Raw genomic sequence first — 22641 nt, 5'->3', positions numbered from 1 at the left:
GCCATAGACAAGAGATAATCACTTAAAATTTGATCGCCCTTAACGTGCATTTGAATTTCATTTCCAGTTAGATTTACAGTGTAAGGTTTACCATACAGAATCTCAAATGGACTAACTTTCTCCCTAACCCTTGGGGTTATTCTGATTCTTAATAATGCCAGAGGTAAAACATCAGTCCATTTCATCTGAGTCTCCTGACACAATTTTCCTACCTGTCTCTTAATTGTTTGATTCATTCTTTCCACTTTTCCACTGGATTGTGGCCTCCAGGGGGTATGTAAGTCCCATTTAATTTGTAGTATTTTTGAGATTTGCTGTACTATTTCTGCTATAAAATGAGGTCCCCTATCTGAAGAAAACCCTTCTGGTACCCCAAATCTTGGTATAATTTCTTTTAATAACATTTTTACTATTTCCCTGGCTTTATTAGTACGACACGGGAAAGCCTCAGGCCATCCTGAAAAGGTGTCAACAATTACCAACAAATATTTATATCCATTACATTTTGGTAATTCAGAAAAATCAATTTGCCAGTAATCCCCAGGCATGAAGCCCCTTTTTACTTCCCCTGGGGGGGGCTTCTTCTGAATCTTGGGATTATTTCTAAGACAGATTTCACATTTTTGTGTAATACCCTTTGCAATTATTAGCATACTGACTCCCACAGCAAATCTTTTAACTGTTTCAACCAGTGACTCGGCTCCCATGTGGGTGCTGTCATGTATTTGCTTCATCAGCTTCTTCATTATCGGCAAAGTTACCACACATGGTCCAGTAGATGTCACCCACCATCCTTCGGGAGTTTTTATGCATTTCAGTATTTCTGCTAATTTATTTTCTTTTTCAGTGTATACTGGAATTTCCATTTTTAACATTCTTTCTGGAACTAAGGCTGCCACCGACACGGATAATGCTGCCCTTTTTGCAGCCTCATCGGCCCTTTTGTTCCCTTTAACTATGTCAGTCTGTGCGGACTGGTGCGCTTTGCAATGCATTACTGCTATTTCTTTGGGTTTATTAACTGCTTTGAGTAGTTCCATAATCTCCTTACTGTATTTCATAGGATTCCCTTGAGAAGATAGCAATCCTCTTTCTTTCCAAATTGCGCCATGGGCATGTATAACCCCAAAGGCGTATTTTGAATCTGTAAACACATTAGTCCGTTTTCCCTCTGATAATTCCAGAGCCCGGGTTAAAGCAATCAGTTCTGCTTTCTGGGCTGATGTATTTGCTGGTAGCGATCTTGCTTCGATTTCTCCTTCCAAAGTGACAACAGCGTATCCAGCCCTTCTTTCTCCCTTTATTATAAAACTGCTCCCATCGGTAAATAATTCCCAGTCTGGATTCTGCAATATCTCTCAAATCTGGACGGCTGGAATATACTCGCTCAATAGTTTGCAGACAGTCATGAGCCAACCTCCCCTCTTCATGAAGTGGTAATAAAGATGCGCCTTACCGGTTTAGCTCCTTGTTTTAATTCCACCTTTACCAGTTCTGCACATCTGGCTTTTCCAGATTTCTCCGTTGCCCAGACAAAAGGGACTACTGCGTCCATTACTTCAGAGGGAATTTCGCTTGGTCCATCCTCCACCTGTTCAGAATCCAGTGCTTTCTGCAACATATATGCTTGTGCCTTCCAGGCGTTACTTTGTGGAATGTGCACCTTAACTTTGTTTTGATCAAAGGTTATCTGTGCCCCCAGTTTATTCAGTAAATCCCTCCCCATTAGGGGTAATGGGCATTCTGGCATGTATAAGAATTCATGTGTTAACACCTTATTTCCTATTTCACATTTAATTGGTTGAAAGAAAGGTTTGACCTCTCGCTTTCCCGTGGCCCCAATTACTGGCAGAGAGAATTTACCCATTGGTCCCTTACAGCTATTTAGTACTGAATATGCTGCTCCAGTGTCTACTAAAAATTTAACTGTTTCGTTCCCCAGCTTTACTGAAACCAGGGGTTCGGCTGGGGAATCCAATTCCTCAACCCCCGGTCCCCATCAGTCTGAATCCTCTGTCCCAATCATGAGCAAATCTGCCTCTGGAACAGATGCAGACTGAGGTTTCCAATGATCTGATTGTCTCTTCGGGCACTCATTTTTCCAGTGCCCCTTCCCCCTGCAAATTGCACACTGATCTCTCCTTAGCGGAATTCTATCTCCCAAATTCCCTCTTACTCTATACCCTCTTCCACGTCCTTGTCCTTTCGGAAAACCCCTTCCCTGAGAGGGAGTTTGTGCCTGGGCAAATGCAGCTGCCAAGATTGCAGCATTTTGCCTCTTATCTTTCAGTTTCTCCTTTTGTTTTTCCTTTCTCTCTACTTCTTCCCTGTTATTGTACACCTTATATGCAATTTCTATTAATTGCGATATTGACATCCCCGACATACCATCTACTTTCTGAAGCTTTCTCCTTATATCTGGTGCTGACTGTCCTACAAATAATGTAGTAAAAGTTATTTTATTTGCTTCGTCCTCGGGATCCAAGTCTGTCCATTTTCGGGCAGTTTCACATAACCGCTCGTAAAATGCAGAGGGATCCTCATTCTTACCCTGTGCGACTTGATATAGTTTCGCAATATTTTTGGGCCTAGGCACTCCATGCTTTACCCCATATAATATTAACTGTTGGTACTGTTTAGTCATTAACCTGCCTGCCCCTGTGTTTTGATCCCAACCCGGTTCCCGGGCCGGCATAAAACGGTCTGGTCCGTCTCTGGCATTTTATCTTTCATTCTCCTCTTGAGCTTTGTCTAATACCATTCTTTTCTCCTCAGGTGAAAGCAAAGTATTTAAAAGCACCTGTAAATCCTGCCAATCTGGATTATGATTCTCAATTATCATTTTAAAGGACTGATACATTTTCTCTGGATTTTCTCGGTACGACCCGGCAGACTCCTTCCAATTCATTAAATCTGTAGTTGAAAAAGGGACCTTCACATACACAGGCATCCCGTCTGGTCCGACTGCTTGACGCAGCGGGGCCTGAATCGCGGGATGTTGAGCCCGAGTAGCCCGAGTTCTGCCTGCAATTGGGCTACATGCCTCACTTCCCTCATTTCTGCTATGGACACTATCTTGATCTCTTTCCGGAGAGACCAATAATTGTACATCCTCTTCCTCATCACCCACTTTTAAACATCTTTTCCCAATGCTACAAGCAGAGCAACACCGAGGCATTTTCTCTTTGTCTCCCATCATCATTAACACATTTGAGTCAGAGATCAATAGCTTACATTTTTTTCTAGTTTCCTGATCATTTCTCAGAGAGAAGAACAAATCTACATATGGGACCTCATCCCATTTGTTCTGTCTTCTGCAAAACAACATAAGTTGCAAGATTGTATTATAGTTTAGCGTTCCCATTTCTGGCCATTTTTCCTCATCCTCCAGTTTATACATTGGCCACCACTGAGTACAGTATTCCTTTAATTTTCTCCTTGTTAAAGGATTCCCACCAAACTTACTCCAATGTTTCAGGATGCATCCTAAAGGAGAACAGGAGGATACCCCCACAGATTGTCCTGTTCCCATATTATTACCCTTAAAAGAACGTTCTTACCAATTACGCTTTCGTACACTCCAGTCGTCACTGTCCAAACGTGTACAAAGCTTACCTTTGGTTACCACAACCAATTACCCTTGTATCATACCCTTTATGCAATGTCTCTTAATAATTACTGCGTTGCACCTTTGAGTCGCTTACCTGTTCCGACCAGGGAGGGTGCTCACAGAGTCCCCGAACAAAACGGTCGGTGCGCGCTGGAGTCCGATGAGCAGTGTCTCCCCGCCGGAACTGGCAAGACGATCCGGGCAAGGCTTTACAGCGAGAGTCCCATCTGGGGTGCCAGAAAAACTGTTGTCCGAAAAGCGGATTCGTTGCCCGGTGTGCAATAAGCCAATAATTACACACTCAGGAGAGACATTTATTTATTTATTTCAGAGTTGCGCAAGCCTGGGTGCTCGGTGGTTTCCCACAAATCAAGCACCCCCCCCAACTTTTCAAGTAGCATTTATACACACAAATTGCCAGATTTACGACTTTCCCTTTTACACTGATTGGTTAGTGATTTCTTCATTCCCTGGATCCCACCCCTGCTCCTCAAGGTCCTGGTCAATTAACACTGCCCCAGCTGGGTCAGTAGGTGTTATCTCCCAAGGCCCTGAGGAAGAGGACATAATCCAGACCCCTTAATCAGCACTGTGTCAACAGTGAGAGGAAGCTTCGCTTCCCAAGGTCCTGGCGCCCAAACAGGCCTTATTTCTCAGCCTTGGCATCCTCCCTTCTGGAGAGTGGGGCACAGGAATGCAGACTGCTTGTAACTCCCTTATCTTTCCAGCCTGCACCAGCTCTGAGGCCCTTTCTTACCGAACTAGGAGCGCGGCCTAAGGCTTCAGCAAATTTAGCTACTCATGCTAAGCAAGTGTGCGGCTACTCATGCTAAGCAAATTCTATCTAAGATAGAAGTTATCCAAATCTACCTACTTCAAACATTCTTTCTGAGCTTCTCAGGGTTGTCTTGTAACAGTACCAACAGCCTCATCTGTTTCCCCTCGCTGGCTGATCAGGATGAAAGCCCATTAATGGAAAATATATACATATATACAATATGGATTCCTCCAGTAGCTGGCCTTAGACACTCAGGTCTATCTGGTATCTGGCCCCTGGATCCTCTGGTCTCCCAGTTGCCTCATGCACAGAGAAACACATGATAGCTGGTCCAGACGTATAGCCTTGCCAGTAGCCAACCTCCAGACCCCACCGTCTCTCCAGTAGCCAGCTTGGACTCCCTGGATCCTCCAGTAGCCAACTCTCAGACCCTCTGGTCTCTCCAGTATTCAGCTCAGACTTATGGTTGCTCCAATACTTGGCTCCCAAACCGCTTATCCTACTTGCTGGCTAGTGTGGCTTGATGTTCACTAGCAATTACACACAGACATACCCACTCCCCCAAATATGCATGCACTCTGATCTCTCCAGTTGCTGGTGCCCCAGACACACAGGTCCCTATGACCCATGTTCCCTTCTCCAGTTGCTGTCACTTAGCCCTCCATATATACACATCCACACAGAATAGCAAGCTCCCTCACCCAGGAAAATAGTTAGAAATGGAATTTAATCAGATGACAGGATAGACTGCGCTGATCAGGTGCAGGACATGGCCAGACAAGTGTACTGACCAGCAACCTGTTTACACACTACCCACCCCTTTTATCCCTTCTTCCCTCTGTTTTCACACTTGTTCCTCCCCAAATTGCCTTGATCCCTCTTTCCCCACCTTTGGGCCTTTCCTTAAGCATCCCATAGTAAGTCTTGTACAATCCCAAAGCGCTCTTCCCCTGCATCCCATAATGAATCCCATACCCCTATAGGCAGTAAACCCCCTCAGTCTGTAAGGTGATCTGGGGAAAGCCTCTCCTGTTGACTCATCTGGTGGGTGTCACACCAAGCCAATAGGGCCGATGCTGACTGTTCTTCTGTGACAGTCCTGGGAGTAGCCAGGTCAGGGTGCTCCATTTGCTCTGATTAGGTTGTTGGGGTTCCTCTGCCTATCATTGTTCCTCTGTGCTCCTTTGTGTTTATGCAGATGAGCCTTTAATCACATAAGGTAACAGAGAGAACTAGGTTGGTTCAGTCTGAAGAAAAGGCTAAGGGGAAGGGACAAGATAAACGAGAAATAATCTTTAGACACTAGGAATCTTACCTTTTAAGGTCATGCTTGCTCCAGTTTACTGCCAGGGCATGAGGCAGCCAAACTTAAACTAACATATTTTGCTACTAGCAATAGCAAAAAGTCATTTTTGTCATGTTAATCACATACAAGACAGGACTCGGCTACCTTTTATTTCCAAGGATGTATTAAAAACATCTGAGCATAAGGATAACACCAACCCTTGGGTCTAAAGCCTCAGACCAAGCTTAATAGCTTTGAGGCTTTTTAAGTTAAGAGAGCTTTCAGCTAAAAAGGAGCTTTACCTTCACTATTGTTTGGAGGTTAGAAGAAATAAACCCATTCCTGTTGGCAACCACCTCCTTTCCTGGCTTCCAGATGAGAGATGGCCACTGCCCCTGGGTAAGATGATGACAGACTAAAGCAGCTGTCACTGCTCTCCTTGTCCAGCACACTCCCTCCCAGCAATAGCCCAGTGACAAATGAGGTTGCATTTGACAGGAACTGTTGTTCCTAGAAAGCTTTAGCACAGAAGTAGGCAATCCACCCAACATTCACTGCCAGACATTGAGGACTTCATCTCCATTCACACACCAAAACCAAATAATATCCAAAAGTGAAGAATTCACATTTTATTGTACTCATTTACGTAGACCAAGAAGACAATTTCCATGACATGTTCTAGCTAGCTTGATTAGATTTAAGTAGAAGAGTTGGACTGATTTAGCCTAAGCATAGCAGTCGTGCTCCAAATGGCCCATGGCTGGAGATGGGACTAGACTAGACTTTCAATGGTCTCTTCCAGCTTCTCTCTGTTGGCCCCAGAAAATTCTTGCACCTGTAAAGATAGTTTGTTCTTTAGGCAGTGCCGCACAAAATATTTCACAATATCTAATTCCACAGTATCCATGAAGGAATTTAAGTATTCTCCTCTACCACCACTAATGCAATTCACCTCCAAGTTGTCAGAGCTTTAAAGGGCCCATCCATCTCCCATTCAGCTCAAGCTGGACAATAGCCTATGCTCAAACCAGACAGCCAGATGGAGCTGTCTATATATGAGGAAGAGCACTCAGTCTGGCAGCAGTGGTATAATAGACTCAAAAATACAGGTTGAAAGGGATCTCTGGAGGCCTCTAGTTCACCACCACCACCACAAGCAGGACTAACAACAAAGTTCAGATCGCTCAGGACTTTGTCCAGCTGAGTTTTCAAAGACTCAAAGGATGAAGCTGTGACAACCTCTGGGCAATCTGTTCCAGTGCTTAACCACTTAGTGAAAGTTTTATGCACTTTCCCTTGTTACAACTTTACAATCATTGCCTTCCATCCTTTTGCTGTGCACCTCTGAGAAAAGTCTGGCTCTGTCTTCCACTACCTAAGGGTGTGTATGGGGTGGAGGGAGGACAGAGAAGAATACACTACAGGTCATGAAATCTACTTCTTGATATTCATGTGTTCAAAAGGAGAAGGGGGAAAAAAAACTGTAGAGGTCACCCAAAATAAAACAGTCACACAATGGACAAGCATAGCTTTTTATCTACTGTCATATCCTAGTTACACCATTTCTGCAAACCCCATTACCTTTGGTTCATCTAGATGAAGTTTATCCTGAGGAGAGTAACAAAGGTACATTGTTACTCTCATCCAGTATTCAACTCCATATTGATTCAGGCTGCAGTCTGCCCAACATCTGATGCCCACATTTAGAGGAAAAAATCCTATCACTTTCCATCGTGATGCTTACACCCAGACAACGCCCCCCCCCCCCCCCCCGGACTTCAAAGCATGTTTCAAGGCTCATACCACCTTGGGGGCTTTTAACACAACCAAGATGACACATTTAGTTCAGAAGCCAGTCTATTCCATGCAGATACTAAGTCACAAGTGCTCCATGCAGCCAGCCCACTAACTTGTCAAAATATGTCCTGCATTTCATCTCATGCACTTCCAGGTGGAACAGACAGGAGGTCTCTACTTAATACCTTGACACAGTGGACCACCATCTCACATCAAGTTGCACTACCCATTTAAGAGCACTCAACCAGTTACTTTGGCCTTGTCTGTATATTCAGCCATGTTAGAAGCTTTCATTTGGGTGGGATTCTCTAGACATATCATCAAGTCTCAGCAGTAACAAACTTTGCATCCAGCAGACAAATGGTAGCCAAGACCAACTAGAGCAGGATGCTAAGCAAACAAAAGCAGGCTATCAGGCTCAACACAGGCTCCTAACCCCATTGCTAACTCTACATGAAGCTTTGCCCCTAAAGAGTATAACACTATAACACTCTCTCTATATATATAAAAGCTCTATAACACTAGCTCAGTTCATTAGCTCTGACTTAAGCATTTGTTTTATTGGTGAGCTACTGCCCCATGCTATGTTATAGCATTTCTTCAGGCACCAAGATGAACTTGCTCTTGAATGCTCTAAAGCCATTTGTACCCCAGGCATGCTAGCAAGAGAAAACAGGCTGGAGTTCAAAAAAGAGACAGATCTTACCTTCTTTCCATTCTTGTAGAACTGGAATGTTGGCATACACTTGACATCACAGTGCATAGCAACATCCTAGAAGAGACAGGAGACAGTCTTCAGTTGATCAGTTTTGAAGGTTGTTAAAATTAGAACCCACTGATTCTCTTCAGATTAGACAATGGCACAACCAAGCCATTATTACTAATAAACCGGTAAAACAGCACCTCTGTCAGTCTATCACTTCCACAAAAGCAGCACAACATTGCATCTCCCTATAACAAGCCTACAAGATCCTCCCTTCAGCATCTAATTCATCTGACAGCAAACATACCTGATCATCAGGTCTATAACCTGACAGTGCTTGAGAAAGCAGCTGAGCCTCATGCATCAGAACACCCCCATTTATAAGCAGGCACAGATGAATAGCTTGGTGGTTGCTGAAGTTTGGACACAACTACTTCAAGTACAGCTCAAGAACACAGGCCTAGGAATAATGGCTTATATTCACAATTCAACCTGCTACAGTTAGGGGCAGCCATGCAAGACATGTTCAATTATCTCTGGATCTGTGCCATAGTCTTCCACTATGCTTCAGAATTCAGTAGCCATCCAAGACCAAAAAGCTACGAGCAAAACATATCACATGATTGAAGCAGGTAATGGAATCATTCAGGACCCGAGTAATCCTAGAAAGTGGACAGCATCCCATATCGGAGCAAAAAGCCAGCAAGCCCTTGATCGTCTCCACCATTCTGACCAGAAGTAAATTTATTTTCAAACCCAAGTATTGCTTGTGCAAGCTTGGTTAAACTACAATAGGTAGGTTCTTGCTTGTTACATTTCAATTCTGCTAGGAACAGTGGCTCAGAAGCCCAATTATAATGCTTCAGCAAGGGCTGGGGGAACAAAGCATCAACTTTTACAGGCATTTGATAACAGAGTTGTGTTGTAGGGGAAGGCTGCCCCCTCCCCCTCTTTTTTTTTTTAATAAAAAAGTCTTCTGGAAAGTCCCACAGCAGCTCTTCTTTCACACTGAGGTTGTTTGAGTATCCACACTATCTTGCAGCAATTGATACAAAGCAGACTTTTTACCCCACTTAATTTCAGACATGAAAAGGGAAAAATGGGGCCAGAATTAACATCTGAAGTGTAGTAGAAGGACCAGACTGAGGCCACCAGGCGGTTATGTGATCCAGTAGTTTTAGGGAAGATAACAGCACAACAGCTCAAGGCCTCAGACCTCCTGAACTTCTGAAGTAATGCTCTTAAGTTGACCCCTATGATATGCATGAGGTAGGACCTGCAAACACCCCAATGTAGTTTGCCTCTGACATTCTGTTCAGGTGTCCTAAAAACTCACTGCTTTTCCAGTAGAGTCACTAAGCCCCCTACCTCTGTTCCTCAAAGAAACAACCTATCCCTAATCCTCTCAATATAAAAGTGTGACCTTGCAGCTACTTAAGTGCTTCATTGCTACTTTTGTGGCTCATTAGCTGCCATCACCAGGCAGCATTCCGGGACCATACCTGAGCATCATTCACATCAATTTCAATGAACACTACTTCACCAAACTTCTCACACAAACTCTAGAAGACAGGGAAGAGAAAAAAAAATGTATAGTTACAGCGTCACTTCAGAAAAGCCTTCTTTTAAAACACATGCTCATGGGAAGTATAATATTGGAGACTCACCCCCATGATGAGACTTGCTTTATTACATTAAAGCAGCTATTTTCCTAACCAGCACAGCAATCAAATCTTTTGTCCCCAATATTTGAGTCTTTTGGAACTTAATCCTTAGACAAATCTAAGCTTATTCTAACACCTTCCTCACCAAGGGAAAAGGCTTGACTATCACAAGGCACTAGTACAAAGTAAAGATCTTCCACATTCAAAATACAACAGAATGCTACAGTGCAGTCTCATGTTTTACCAAGAGATATTGTTCCAACTAGAATACAACTGAACTTAAAAAAAGAATGTTTTAATTATCCCCAGTTGTTGAAACAGAAGCCCTGGAGACCTTTGATGCAGAGCTAGCATTAGGGCAACAGTTAACGGATTTCAACTTTAAACTGAACCAAAATTCAGTTGATTTTTCCCAGCAATCATTAAGTGGGTATTTAAATGATTTCCCCCTGGGAAATTCGATCGTGATCACACTAGGCAAAAATGTCTCCCTCCCATTGTCAAGCAGCACAAAACTGCTTGGACCTGCTTTAAGTTACTCAGCTGACAGAACAGATTTAGAAAGGCTACTTACGTGAAAAAAGGGCTTGATTGTTTTGCATGGTCCACACCAAGTGGCAGAAAAATCAACTACTACAAGCTTTTCACCAGCAGATTTCAGTTCTGCCTCAAATTCTGACTAGAAAAAAAAATCAAACAGATTAAGCATACCATTTGCTTTTCCTCCTTCCGAAGTACATTAGAGTAATCCCAAAGCTATCTTGCCCTCAGCCTTCATACACTGCTTTGGTAGATCTTTAAATACTTTTCATGTAACTGAGAAATTTCTATCAGCACAAAAGCTACTCACAATTGAAGTGCTTACATCAGTGTATTGGCATCAGCCAGCGTCTTCTGGTTGGATGTTCAGTTAGGAATGAAGTGACAATGCTCAGTCACCTCAACTTACTCAATAGCAGCAATACCAGGTAATATCAGAAGCTCATCTAGCCTAGTATCCCCAACTCCAGCTTCTCTGCTCAGTATCACACTCTGAATTTCATCCTTCGACCCTTGTGTTCCTTAACATTTGATTTCCCCACTTGTGTCCTCCCTGTAAAGCTTCTCATTTCTTTTTAGGCTACAGTTTCCTCTGCAGAATTCAAAAGGAACGGCAGCCCTTATACACTTTCCCACCTTATGGTACTTTTTGACAATCAGTGGCTATACCACACAACATGGCTTTGACATACTTTAGCTAGAACCACACTTCAGAGCAATAACATCTTAAAGGACAAGTATTTTACGTATTCTGTCAAGCAAGTTGGAAAGCAATTCTATTAGCCAAAGCACTGATACAGCAAAGCTAGATTTAGAGCTTTGAATTAGCTTATGCTGTTCATCAGAGCAGTCCTTTCTGAACACTGCCCTTTGATTTAGAACTTTACACTCAATCATTTTAGACCAAAAATTCACTGGCTAACAGTATGTTTTAGCTGAACAAAAAGCATTAAAAGCAATGAACTGGCTTCTACTGGCAGAAGCCAAGTATCTCAGGTAGAAGTAGAAAGTGCTAGCCAGCTAACTCCTGCCAAAGCCATCCCCCCCACCCCCAAATACAAGCCACTTGAATATTGCTCAAATTAAACTGTTTTCACGTAGCTTAAATTGACAGCTGTATTTGGCCTATGTTGCTATTTCAAACTTCAGAGTACATGCATACAAGGTAGCTGTATTACCCTACTCAACTCTAAACAGACTAGAGCACAAGAGTTCTCCATTGATAATATTTTGCTCAAAGCAATAATTACTGTCACAGCTACACAGGAGCAAGTTTTCCAATAGGAATTAACTAATAACAGGTTCAACAGTCAGCCAAAGTAACTTGAGACTGGAGTCCTGCAAATTATTTTTCCCCCTTAGAGAATGTCATACAGGTGAAAAGCCCAGAGTGCAAATGGTCAAGTCTTTCACAAGTACATTTGATAAATAAGAAGATGCTCCCCTGCCAATGCCAGCTGTAACCTTAAGGATGCTACATGACAGCCTTTATAACTTGCCATAACTTTAGATGCACACTGCAGTACACCTTCCCTGTGGATAAGTTTTCACACTAGCTATTCTCAGAAGTGCAACCTGATATGCTGGTCAAGTATTCCACTCTCTCATGTTGATTACTGATATCAATTTACTCTGATATCAAAGGTGTCAGTCACTGATCTTATATCAACAGTTCTTAAACTAGGGAAACATTAAGGGCTCCTCTGTCTCCTCCCCCTCCATTCCCCTATATTGACATAGGGTTAGGGAACACACAAACTGGGCAGACACAAGTCCAGGGACCCTGACAGGATGCACCCATGAGTGCTGAGGGAGCCAGCTGATGTCATTGCGAAGCAACTCTCAATTATTTTTGAAAGGTCATGGCAATCAGAGGAGGTTCCTGAGGACTGGAAGAAAGCCAGTGACACCCCTGTCTTCAAGAAGGGCAAGAAGGAGTATCTGGGGAACTACAGGCCAGTCAGCCTCACATCCTTCCCTGGGAAGGTGATGGAACAACTCCTCCTGGAAACCATTTCCAGACACGTGAAGGACAGGAAGGTGATCAGGAGTAGTCAGGATGGATTTACGAAGAAAAAATCATGCTTAACCAACCTGATAGCCTTCTATGATGAGAAGGCTGGCTTGGTGGATGAGGGGAGAGCAGTGGATGTTGTTTACCTTGACTTTAGTAAGGCTTTTGACACTGTCTCCCATAACATCCTCATAGACAAGCTGATGAAGTACGGGCTAGATAAGTGGTCAGTGAAGTAGACTGAAAACTGGCTGAACTGCTGGGCTCAGAGGATTGTGATCAGCAGCACAAAGTCCAGCTGGAGGCCAGTCACTAGTGGTGTACCCCAGGGGTCGATACTGGGACGAATACCATTTAATATCTTCATTAATGGCCTGGATGATGGGACCAAATGCACCCTCAGCAAATTCGCAGATGATACAAAACTGGGAGGAGTGGCTGAGACACCAGAGGGCTGTGCTGCCATTCAGAGGGACCTTGACAGGCTGGAGAAATGGGCAGAGGGGAACCTCATGGACTTCAACAAAGGGAAGTGCCAAGTCCTGCCCCTGGGGAGGAATAACCCCATGCACCAGTACAGGCTGGAGGCCGACTGGATGAAAAGCAGCTTTGCAGAGAAGGACCTGGAGGTCCTGGTGGACAAGTTGAATGTGAGCCAGCAATGCGCCCTCATGGTAAAGAAGGGCAACAACATCCAGGGCTGTATTAGGAAGAGTATTGCCAGCAGGTGGAGGGAGATGATTCTTCTCCCCTACTCAGCACTGATGAGGCCGCATCTGGAGTTCTGTGACCAGTTCTGGGCTCCCCAGTACAAGAAAGACATGGGCATGCTGGAGCAAGTCCAGCGAAGGGCCACAAAGATGATTAAGGGACTGAGGCATCTGTCATACAAGGAGAGGCTGAGATAGCTGGGACTGTTTAGCTTGAAGAGAAGGCTCAGGGCAGGAATCTTATCAATGTTTATAAATATCTGATGCGAGGGTCTCAAGATGACAGAGCTGAACTCATCATGTCACTGGGCACCACTGAGAAGAGAGGCAATGGGCACAAAATGAAACACAGGAAATTCTGTCTGAACATAGGAAAACACTTTTTTCCACTGTGAGGATGGTTGAACACTGAAACAGGTTGCCCAGAGAAGTTGTGGAGTCTCCATTCTTGGAGACATTCAAAACCTGCCTGGACACGGTCCCAGGCAATCTGTTTTAGCTGATCCTGCTTGAGCAGGGGGGTTGGACCAGATGATCTCCAGAGGTCCTTTCCAACCTCAACTATTCTGTGAACTAAATGTTAATGTTTCCAACATCTGAAAAAAGTTGCTCTTAGACTTGGAATCAGTTTTGTCAGTTGTATGAAGCTGAGCATTATTTGGTTACTAGATGATTTTTAGATCTTTGACAATACAAGAGGGAGCATAAACAGAATGGCAAAAAATCAACTGATTGAACTCCACAGCACAGAGCAGTTCTAAGACTGTAATATCTAGTACATGCCACATCTGAAGTTGTAGGTGCACAAGATCTCCTCTGCTTTAGAAATAGCAGAGAGACAGTCAGTGTGAAGCATGCTACTATTTACATGAGTCATTTGTCTGATTAGGTAGGTTTCTAAACCTGAGGTCTTGAGATACTGCTCTTTCTGTCCACTAGTAGGAACTTGAGATGGACCAATAGAATAGCATTGAAGCCAGTCATTCTTCAACAGTTACAGACAAAGTTTCTCAGGAGGTGTGAGTTAGAAGATGGACATTTAGTTGGCTGTCAAGTTTAAGTTGCTTTAAAGAAGTCAGCTCACACAAGTTAATAAGCACGCAGAGGATTTTTTTTCTTTCCATATTTGAGCAGGATAGGCCTCCTTACTTAACAAAATTAACCCTGAAATACTATGCAACCAGGACTTCAAAACAGAAGACTGCAGATGCTGTTGACAAAAAGTAGTATTTAAAAATCAATGTGTCCACTGAGAGAGTCCACACCCTTTCCCTGAAGGGAAGGAACTGTGTGAGATAACCGAGTGCACACTAGTTAGAGTCTCAGACAGTACTAATGTCTCTGCTCCTACTTGGGAGACCAGTAGAATCCTACCCCACTTTTAGTTAGAACAGGCTTAGGAGGAATAGCATAGTCAAGTTTGTCCAGTCTCCACTCCATTCTACATTAAAAAGTCTCACTCAGTCCTCACTCAAGAAGTTATCCCCTTCTCCTACCCCCCAGTGTAGAAGGGGTTGGTGGAAAGAAGCCAAACAGCAGAATTTGATTGAGGTAGGACTCAACTCAAGCCATCATTCTTTTTCCCCTGACAGTACTTGAGATGAATCATTTGGTCCATCTTACTTTTAAGGAGCTTTCTATCTTCACATGCATTCAAGATTTGCCATGAGAATACTTTGTGCTCTCATCAGAAGCAGAGACCTCAGAGGGCCAAAGGAGATTCATCATGCTTTTCACTTTTATAGAAGACCGTCTACATAGGAGCACAACCGAGAACACACCAAGTTCTGATCAACTGACTTCAGTTTCAGAAAGCACTACTGAGACCCTCCCCCTTACAGACAGGTCAGTTTCAGCCAAATTTCAAGTTCAATATACAAGACATGCCCAACACAAGACTTTCCCATAATATAGAGCCCACTAAGTTTGTGGAAGATTTAAATATCTAGGTTTATTTAGCACATTCAGATATTTTGAAGTTACTGCTAACAAACAACCTTTTCTTGTCCATGACCTATCACAGCCACTGTACATGAGACCACGTACCATTTCATCACTGGCAAACTATTCCCCACGTGTTGATGTAAGGCTTCACTACAGTTCTTCATCCCAAAACCACCAGTTGTATTCACAGAACTATCCAAGCCATGATGTTCCATGTACTAACCCAGCACAAGTTAAACACCACCATAACGAGGGAGCTATTTGTTATATCAGCAGCTATTCAAATTGGTCTAGATCTACACAGTTATTCCAGTACAGGAATGTGCTCTTGGTAATTCCTTTCAAGTCAAGGCAACTGGACTGCAGTTTTCCCTGAATTTCCTATCTACTTGGCTGATATTCCTGGTTTCCTACCTCTATCAAGAAAGCAACTTGGTCCCCTACCTACAGGCCCAGACAAGTTATCTTAAGACTTAAATATTAGGATAAGCAATGAAGCCCTGATTCTGGCATACAGGGAAGGAAGACTTGAGATTTCTTGAAGGTTGAAAGAACAAGAGCCTGATCCCTCCAAAAGAGGAAATCATGAAGCTAAGCATAGATTCATGTGGCTTGATCATTTGAAACCTTTTAATCTATTGGACAATTCAACTATTAGGTGACATATTTACTTCTTTCCCTGACCTCTACACTAAGTAGCCTGTTTCACAGCCTCCCATCTTTCCTCCAGGGCTTCTTTCTACCCTGGGCAGTCCCAGAAGCCAAATTGTGTGCAACCTGAATGCATAGCAGCTCATCCACAAGTCTATTTCCCTACAGTGTTAATGTTGCAAACAGATCAGGGTCCATCAAGGCTTAAGAGATACCTCCCAATGCCACTTCCATGAGTATCAGGAAATGCCCGAGGCAATGCCCAAGGTGTTTCAGGCATTTCCTGTTTGACTTCTCTCCATGACCACCCACATCCCTCTTTTCCCTTATTCAATGGAAAGAGGCCCACCTGTTTTGTGAACAACCCCTCTCCAAGCCCATGGCCCCAGAGAAAGGATTATCACACTGTGAGAAAGCAGAGTTTGCATGACTTCTGCACAGCTCAGGAAGCATGGAAGGCCAAGCCAATCATACTATGGGGCTGCCAGAAAAAGCAACTCACTGGGAGCGAAAGAGGAAAAGAATAGCCACCTTCAAAAGGAGAGACCAAAGAACAAGTGACCCCCGCCCCAGCACCCAAGACAAAGCACCCAGTCCTGGGGAAAATAGGTCTGTATCTCTCCCTACCTTCCCTCAAGGAGCCACTTCCGTACTCGGGCAGTGCCATCCCAGCGGCGCAGCTGGCCAAGGCAGTAAGGGAATCTCTGACTCTAGCCACCCCCTCCCCATTCAGAGGCAGCAAGCCCCACAGAGATAGTTGCCCTTGGGTAAAAAAGCGGGTGGCCCCATACTAAGCCCCAGCCGCAAGAACACCAACCACCCCCCCGAGGGCGCACGCCCCACCATAGTGGGAAAGGACTCACCAGATTCCCCACGCTCTTCACCATGGCTACTGCTCAGATGAGATTTGAAGGGGCTATGGCTTTGCCTCGGGAGATAAACAGGTGCGAGCAAGCATGCGTATGTTTGCGGGGGGGGGGGGGGAACAATGTGGCCTTAACTTGTTCGCAGGTTCTACCTAACAAACCCGGACTAATCACTTACAAAATACTAATCCTTTGTTAGGCCAGCCCTGCCTTATATACTCGCCAGCCTGGCGGACGCACTGTACACACACCAGACTCCCTCCCCTTCCTGTTTGGACAGGAGCTCTGCCGATTCTTCAACTCTGATTCTCCTGGGAAGGAGGAGGGGGGGAGGCAGAAAACTGAGCGACTGGGGCATCTGGATGACGTACACTGGAGTGTTTGCGCATGTGGGATAGTCTCTCCCTATTGGCCCCTCATGTGTGTTCCTGGGGGAGGGGAGGAGTTGAGGCTGAAGAGCGCAGTATGGGGGGGGGGGGGGGAAGCTGCAGTGTGTCAGCCTGGCAGAACAGGACAGGGCTGTGCAAAGGAATGAGGGTCACTGCAGTGAAGGGGGAAGAGCAGAGGGAAATCCTTTCTTCTTGCAACAAAGTGCTAACTGGGTTTAGGCAGGCAGGAGGCAGGATTTGCCCTGGACTGGGGGGGGGGTCCAGTTTTGTGTATGTGTTGCCCTGCAGCTGTACGTGCACGTGCATGCAAAAATGATGCCTATGCTGCGCACATCCCTGTGCCTATCTGCATGCATGCTGACATCTCTGATCCATTGGGAGATGCAGGGCCCAGATGTTAAAGAATAGTGAACTGAAACTGTCTAGAGGTAGCCGCTTAGCACGACTTCTATAAAACTTGCTTAGCACGAGTAGCTAAATTTGCTGAAGCCTTAGGCCGCACTCAGATAAAATAATGAACTTTTACTTAGTCTAGTAAGAAAAGGGCCTCAGAGCTGGTTCCAGCTGGGAAGATAAGGAAGCTACAAGCAGTCTGCATTCCTGCGTCTCACACTCCAAAAGGGAGGATGTCAAGGCTTTGAAATAAGGCCTGTGCAGGGCATCAGGACCTTGAGGGACAAAGCCTCAGCTCACTGCTGGGGCAGTGTTAATTGTTATGATTTGGAATCACCTCCTCCTTCTCAGGACCTTGAGAGACAACAGTAAGACCCAACAAGAAACGAAGGTACAACCGTCAGCAGAAACTGCAACAGTAAAGATAAGGAAAGAAACAGCCTGCCTAGGAACAACGATGAGACCCAATAAGGAGCAGGAGACCCCAGACCCCAAAATTACTATTGGTCTGAACTACCGCGTGAGGGGTGGGAAACTTAATCTGAAAAAGTTATAATTTCCCAGGGATTTCTTTGTTTGGGGTTCCTCTTCAGAGGCACCCAGCTCGAGCTGTAATTACTGCACACGCGTCATTAAAATTTAATTATTTAATTTGCCTTGATTTGGCTCTGAACTTTTCTGCGGGAACCTAGGGTTGGACCCTGTTATGGTGGCCTGAGAGCCTAATTTCCATAACACCAGACAGTGATGGGAGATAGTCATTGCTGATGTGCTCTGGAAAGAATAGTTAGAGAACACCCTAGGTGGGGCAAAGAAGGGTAAAGTGATAGGACAGCCTTGCTGGCGCTGGCACCTGTCTTTCTAATAAAGACAAGCAGATGTTGAGAGAAATGCATGTTTGGTTGGTTGGTTTGGCTTCATTTCTGACAGTGTGAAATTACTTTAATAATAAAGCCAGAGGGGAGAATATTACTGGACTATTATCACTGTGCACACATTTCCTTGGATTTACAGTGGGCTCCAGTGTGTCGCAAAGGAGAAGGGTAGGCAGGGTAGTAGGTGGGGGAGTTTTTCCCTTGATAATAACCTTTGATCAAATGGTGAAGCACCCTTCTGTGCAGCATTAGTTACAGCAGTATGCATGCTGAGGGCAAACCTTGCATTATTCTTGGCTCTCAGTGACTTAGGAAAAAATGCTGTGTAATGATGAGCAGGAAGTATTTCGTAGACACCAATCCTACCCAGACCCATATGATTTCCCTCCTCTTCAGGCCAGTGCTGCTTCTCTGATGTGACATTATAGCTTGCATTGCTGGAATAAGATGTGCTGGTGCTGCCTCTTAAGTAGTTTCATCTGGGTCCATATTATGTAAGGGGGGGGGTATGATTTTTGGAAAGCTAAAAAGCAGGCAGGAACCAGCAGATAGGAAAAATCAGATATGAAAAACTTTTTTTTTGTTTTTGTGCCACCACCAAAAGGACAAGTTAGGGCAGAGAATCCCTGCTTCATGGGTCATAGGCCTTCTACACTTCAGAAGCATTCACTTATATAAGCTATGTTTGCCCAGTTATAAATACTAAAAATAATAAACAGGGCTAATGATAGTAGTTCCCCTCTTGGAAAAATTCTTCCAGAAACAGAAATATTCCATATAAAGTTTAATTCCTTTCAGCTTTTCAAAACAATGGGACTCTTTAATGGAACCTTTTTTATTTGCATTTATTTCATTCTTGGTGCCTGTTCCTGTGTTTCAGAAGGATCTTCCCTTTGGTGTACTCCCAATTGGTAGGTGATAAATCTCACTTAGGAGATGAGGGGCCAGGTCTACGATCCATCCAGGGAGTCCAGCCAGGAGCAGCAGGAGATGTGGCCAGAGACAGGACTGGAGACAAAGCCACCTACACCATAAGTCCACAGTCCATCCAGGAAGTCCAATCAGTACGCCAGGACAGGAGACGAGACTGGACACAGGCCTACCTACAGCACTGCCTGGGCCAGGACTGGGTACTGAGGCCTGAACTTAAATGAAGCTTCTGGGCCCATGGGCAGAGGGTGGGGGTCCTGGATGGGGCCAGCCAGGGCAATTAAGACTTATTGGTACAGTCAGGGCCCCAACACCTTTGCGTGGCCAGCTCCTGCTGGGCTTTCTCTACAAACTCGTGAAAAGCAAATTGGATAGTCATACATCAGACCTCTTTTCTCTGAGTGCCTAATATAAGCTTTTGAAAACGGAGGAAAAAATTCACACAATAACAAGACCACTGTAAGGGTGAGGCAGGGGCACCACCTGGACTCCCAGCAGGGACAGATACACAAACACAAGGCATACAATGGTCGATATGGAACATTTATTACCTCTGCGTCTGAACGGGGGTTCCCCAGCTTTTTCCCCAATCGAGGCAATAATGGAGCAGGGGATCCCTGGCACCACTGAGTGTCGGTCCAGGGTGAGGAACACTATGGGGGGGGGCACTAGATGAAGTTTTTATGCACTATACACATGCGCAGTAAGCATGTTGAGCTCATTGTTATTCCTGATTCAAAGCCCAGGTGCAGCACCACCCTGGCACAGGCTCAACCACGTGACTATGGGTCAACATGCCCTGTTGATGCTCCTTTTCCGACGGAACAGTCTGGCTAGCTTCCATCATCTATCTCCTTGACATTCTTCCGCACTTTCCCTAACACTCCACCCCTGCAATGGAAAGCTAGTTACAGGCCATGCCAATCCTCAGAAGGGCATGGGGTATGAGGGCAAGGGAGTTTACAAAGTAATGAAATCAAAACATAACATAACACAAAGCAAGAGATAAACAAGAGTTCTCCTTATATGAGGTGGCCCAGCCATCCCACTAGGGAGCAAAGCCAATTAGCCAGCCAGGCATCTCCGTTGTTCTGCCAGCTATGTTGGATGTCTCATAGATGGCTGATATCACTCTCAGTAGATGCCAATTCAACAGTGATGTTGAAACAGCACATCCTAGCAAAGTCATGGTGTCTGTGGTTATATCGCATTAGGATACAGTCGATCCCTAGATGGTTTTGCAGTGTTCCTTGCCGTACTGCTCCCAACTCTCTATTTAAAGAGGCAAGGGCTCTAGATTGATCATCCTCCTGCAATAAAGAAAGCAGAGAGGTTAGCTGATCTTTGTGCAAGCCTGTCCCGATCCAATATCGGGAGGGTTTCGTTACGATCCCAAGGACAAGATTAAGATGCTAAATCTGGTCAAATATTGTACAACCTTTTAACTTTACTTTCCACGAAGTGGAGAGAAAAGGTGGGGGAAAAGCAAAGGGCAGGCAAAGGGAAGAGGGGAACAGAACAAGGGTAAGGGGAAAAGATAGAGAAAGTTGGAAAAGGAGAGAGGAAGCTAGCTACCACCACTCCGAGGCCGATGATGTTCCGCTGACTCCGTTCGAATCAGCTCAAGCTGGGTGCCTCCGACGAGGGACAAGGGCCGAGAGAGGGAGCGAGAGGGGGGGCCAAACAAAGAAATCCCTCGGCAATTATAGCTTTTTCAAATTAAGTTTCCCACCCCTCACGTGGTAGTTCAGACCAATAGTAATATTTGGGTCTGGGGTCTCCTGCTCCTTATTGGGTCTCATCACTGTCCCTAGGTAGGCCATTTACTGTTGTCCTTTCTGCTGACAGGTGTGTCTCCATTCTTGGGTCCAGCCATTAGCTCTCAAGGTCCTGACAAAGAGGTGGTAACTCCTGCAATTAGCACTGTTTCAGCAGTGCACAGGAATGCAAATTGCTGGTAACTCCCTTATCATTCCCGCCTGCACCAGCTCTGGGGCCCTTTCTCACTGAACTAGGGAGTGCGGCCTAAGGCTTCAGCAAATTTAGCCACTCATGCCAAGCACGTTTTATAGAAGTTGTGCTAAAAACGGACAATAATTTACAGTCCAGATCCCCAAGTCTCTGCCCGATTGTGGTCTCGTTCAGTGCAGGCTCGGTGTGTCCTGGGTGGTCGCAGGGAGACCATCTCGGGGGGGTCGCAGCAGCCCAGTCCTGTTTCCGCCAGGGACAGATGGCTTGTTCGGGGTTGTGGCCTGCCTGCACCCCATGCACCAAGAAATGTTTAAGGCAAAAAATTCATTCATCAGTCCGCCACACCACCCCGTGACTTAAACATTGATTGGTATGTCTCCTTCCTGAAGTCTTCATAGCCTTTGTTGACAGTGGTGATATGAGATAGAGATCAGAAGGAAGTATAGAAAGGGTAGAACAAGTCGCGGGAAGAGTAAAAGGAACGATATAGGTTCGGGTAAAAGGTGCTTAACAGTGATTAAACAGAGGTGTTGCCCAATGCAAGTTCATGCTTTAACAATTTTAGCAACATTTAACTTCACAGAACAAACATCAAAACTGAGTTAACAAGGTAAGTGACTGTTACAACAGGTATAACAGCTGGCAAATACAGTATGGATGTCAATATGCAATTTCCTCCTTCAGGATAAACTGGGAATGGGTTTAAATGATGGGTACTGTGGTTGGCTGTGGCCGATGGATGGCACGGATTTTCTTTATGTCGTCGGGTGAGGTGGTAGGAACAAATTGCATATTTGACACAACATGTCGGATTAATTGAACAAAGCAAGGAATTATACAAGGTAAAAAACATTAAAGCGGCAACTGCACCTAACAAATACAATATTAACTGTTTCACCCACGGTTCCCCCGGTAACCAGGACCACAAATTGCCACTCCAGCCGTTCCAGGTTTGGACGGGGACATGGGCTATTTTTCTAATATCTTTGGTTAACTGGAGAACTACCTTGCCTACATCATCTATTTCTAAACAACAGTTGGAAATATTCAATTTTCCACACACTCCTCCCTCTTCAGCTAACAGGTAGTCTAAAACCATGCGGTGCTGAAGGATTGCCGTGCGCATCTGTTGGGACTGGAGAGTTAAAAGATCTATTGCATCAGCGGTTTTGTTGGTAATTTCTAGAGCCACTTTGAGGTTGTAAATTGGTTCTCTCGCCCCCGATATCAGTTCATTAGGATTCCAGGTTGCAGGCCCGTAATGTTGAATTATTCGTTCAGGAGGCCACTCATTGTTTCCCCATTTTTGCGTCCCACCCAAATTTACCTTAACGGATTGCGTCTTATGGCCAACCCTTCTGTCTCCGAGGTTATCATATACCTTTACGCCTAGCCGAGGCCCACCTGTTTCTGGTAAAAGGAAAAACAGTCTGATAATCCCTATATAACAAATTCCCGACCACCCTGCAGGTAAAAAATTATATGCTGCGTGTCCGCAGATCCAATAATGCCCCTTCTTAG

General features: G+C 44.8%; 1 protein-coding gene across 1 annotated transcript; it reads right to left on the bottom strand.

The window, feature by feature from the left end:
• Positions 1–6287: 6287 nt before the first annotated feature.
• Positions 6288–16870, bottom strand: LOC135324295 (thioredoxin-like). Its single transcript, XM_064500260.1, has 5 exons — positions 16560–16870; positions 10412–10516; positions 9676–9735; positions 8177–8242; positions 6288–6508 (listed from the first exon to the last, which is right to left on the bottom strand). The coding sequence occupies exons 1-5, from the start codon at positions 16581–16583 to the stop codon at positions 6446–6448; spliced, it is 318 nt and encodes a 105-aa protein (XP_064356330.1). The 5' UTR covers positions 16584–16870; the 3' UTR covers positions 6288–6445.
• Positions 16871–22641: the final 5771 nt, after the last annotated feature.

Source organism: Dromaius novaehollandiae, chromosome W (assembly GCF_036370855.1).
Source record: "Dromaius novaehollandiae isolate bDroNov1 chromosome W, bDroNov1.hap1, whole genome shotgun sequence".
NCBI classification, from domain to species: domain Eukaryota; kingdom Metazoa; phylum Chordata; class Aves; order Casuariiformes; family Dromaiidae; genus Dromaius; species Dromaius novaehollandiae.
This window is presented reverse-complemented; position numbering and strand designations above follow the sequence as displayed.

Bases quoted from the DNA above. Each gene is read 5' to 3' on its own strand.
- LOC135324295 (XM_064500260.1), bottom strand. From the start codon at position 16,583: ATGGTGAAGAGCGTGGGGAATCTG. The intron at 8,243-9,675 runs GTATGGTCCCGG...TGTCTCTTCTAG, and splicing joins TTGATGTGAATGATGCTCAG to GATGTTGCTATGCACTGTGA. The intron at 6,509-8,176 runs GTAAGATCTGTC...CTATCTTTACAG, and splicing joins TCTACAAGAATGGAAAGAAG to GTGCAAGAATTTTCTGGGGC.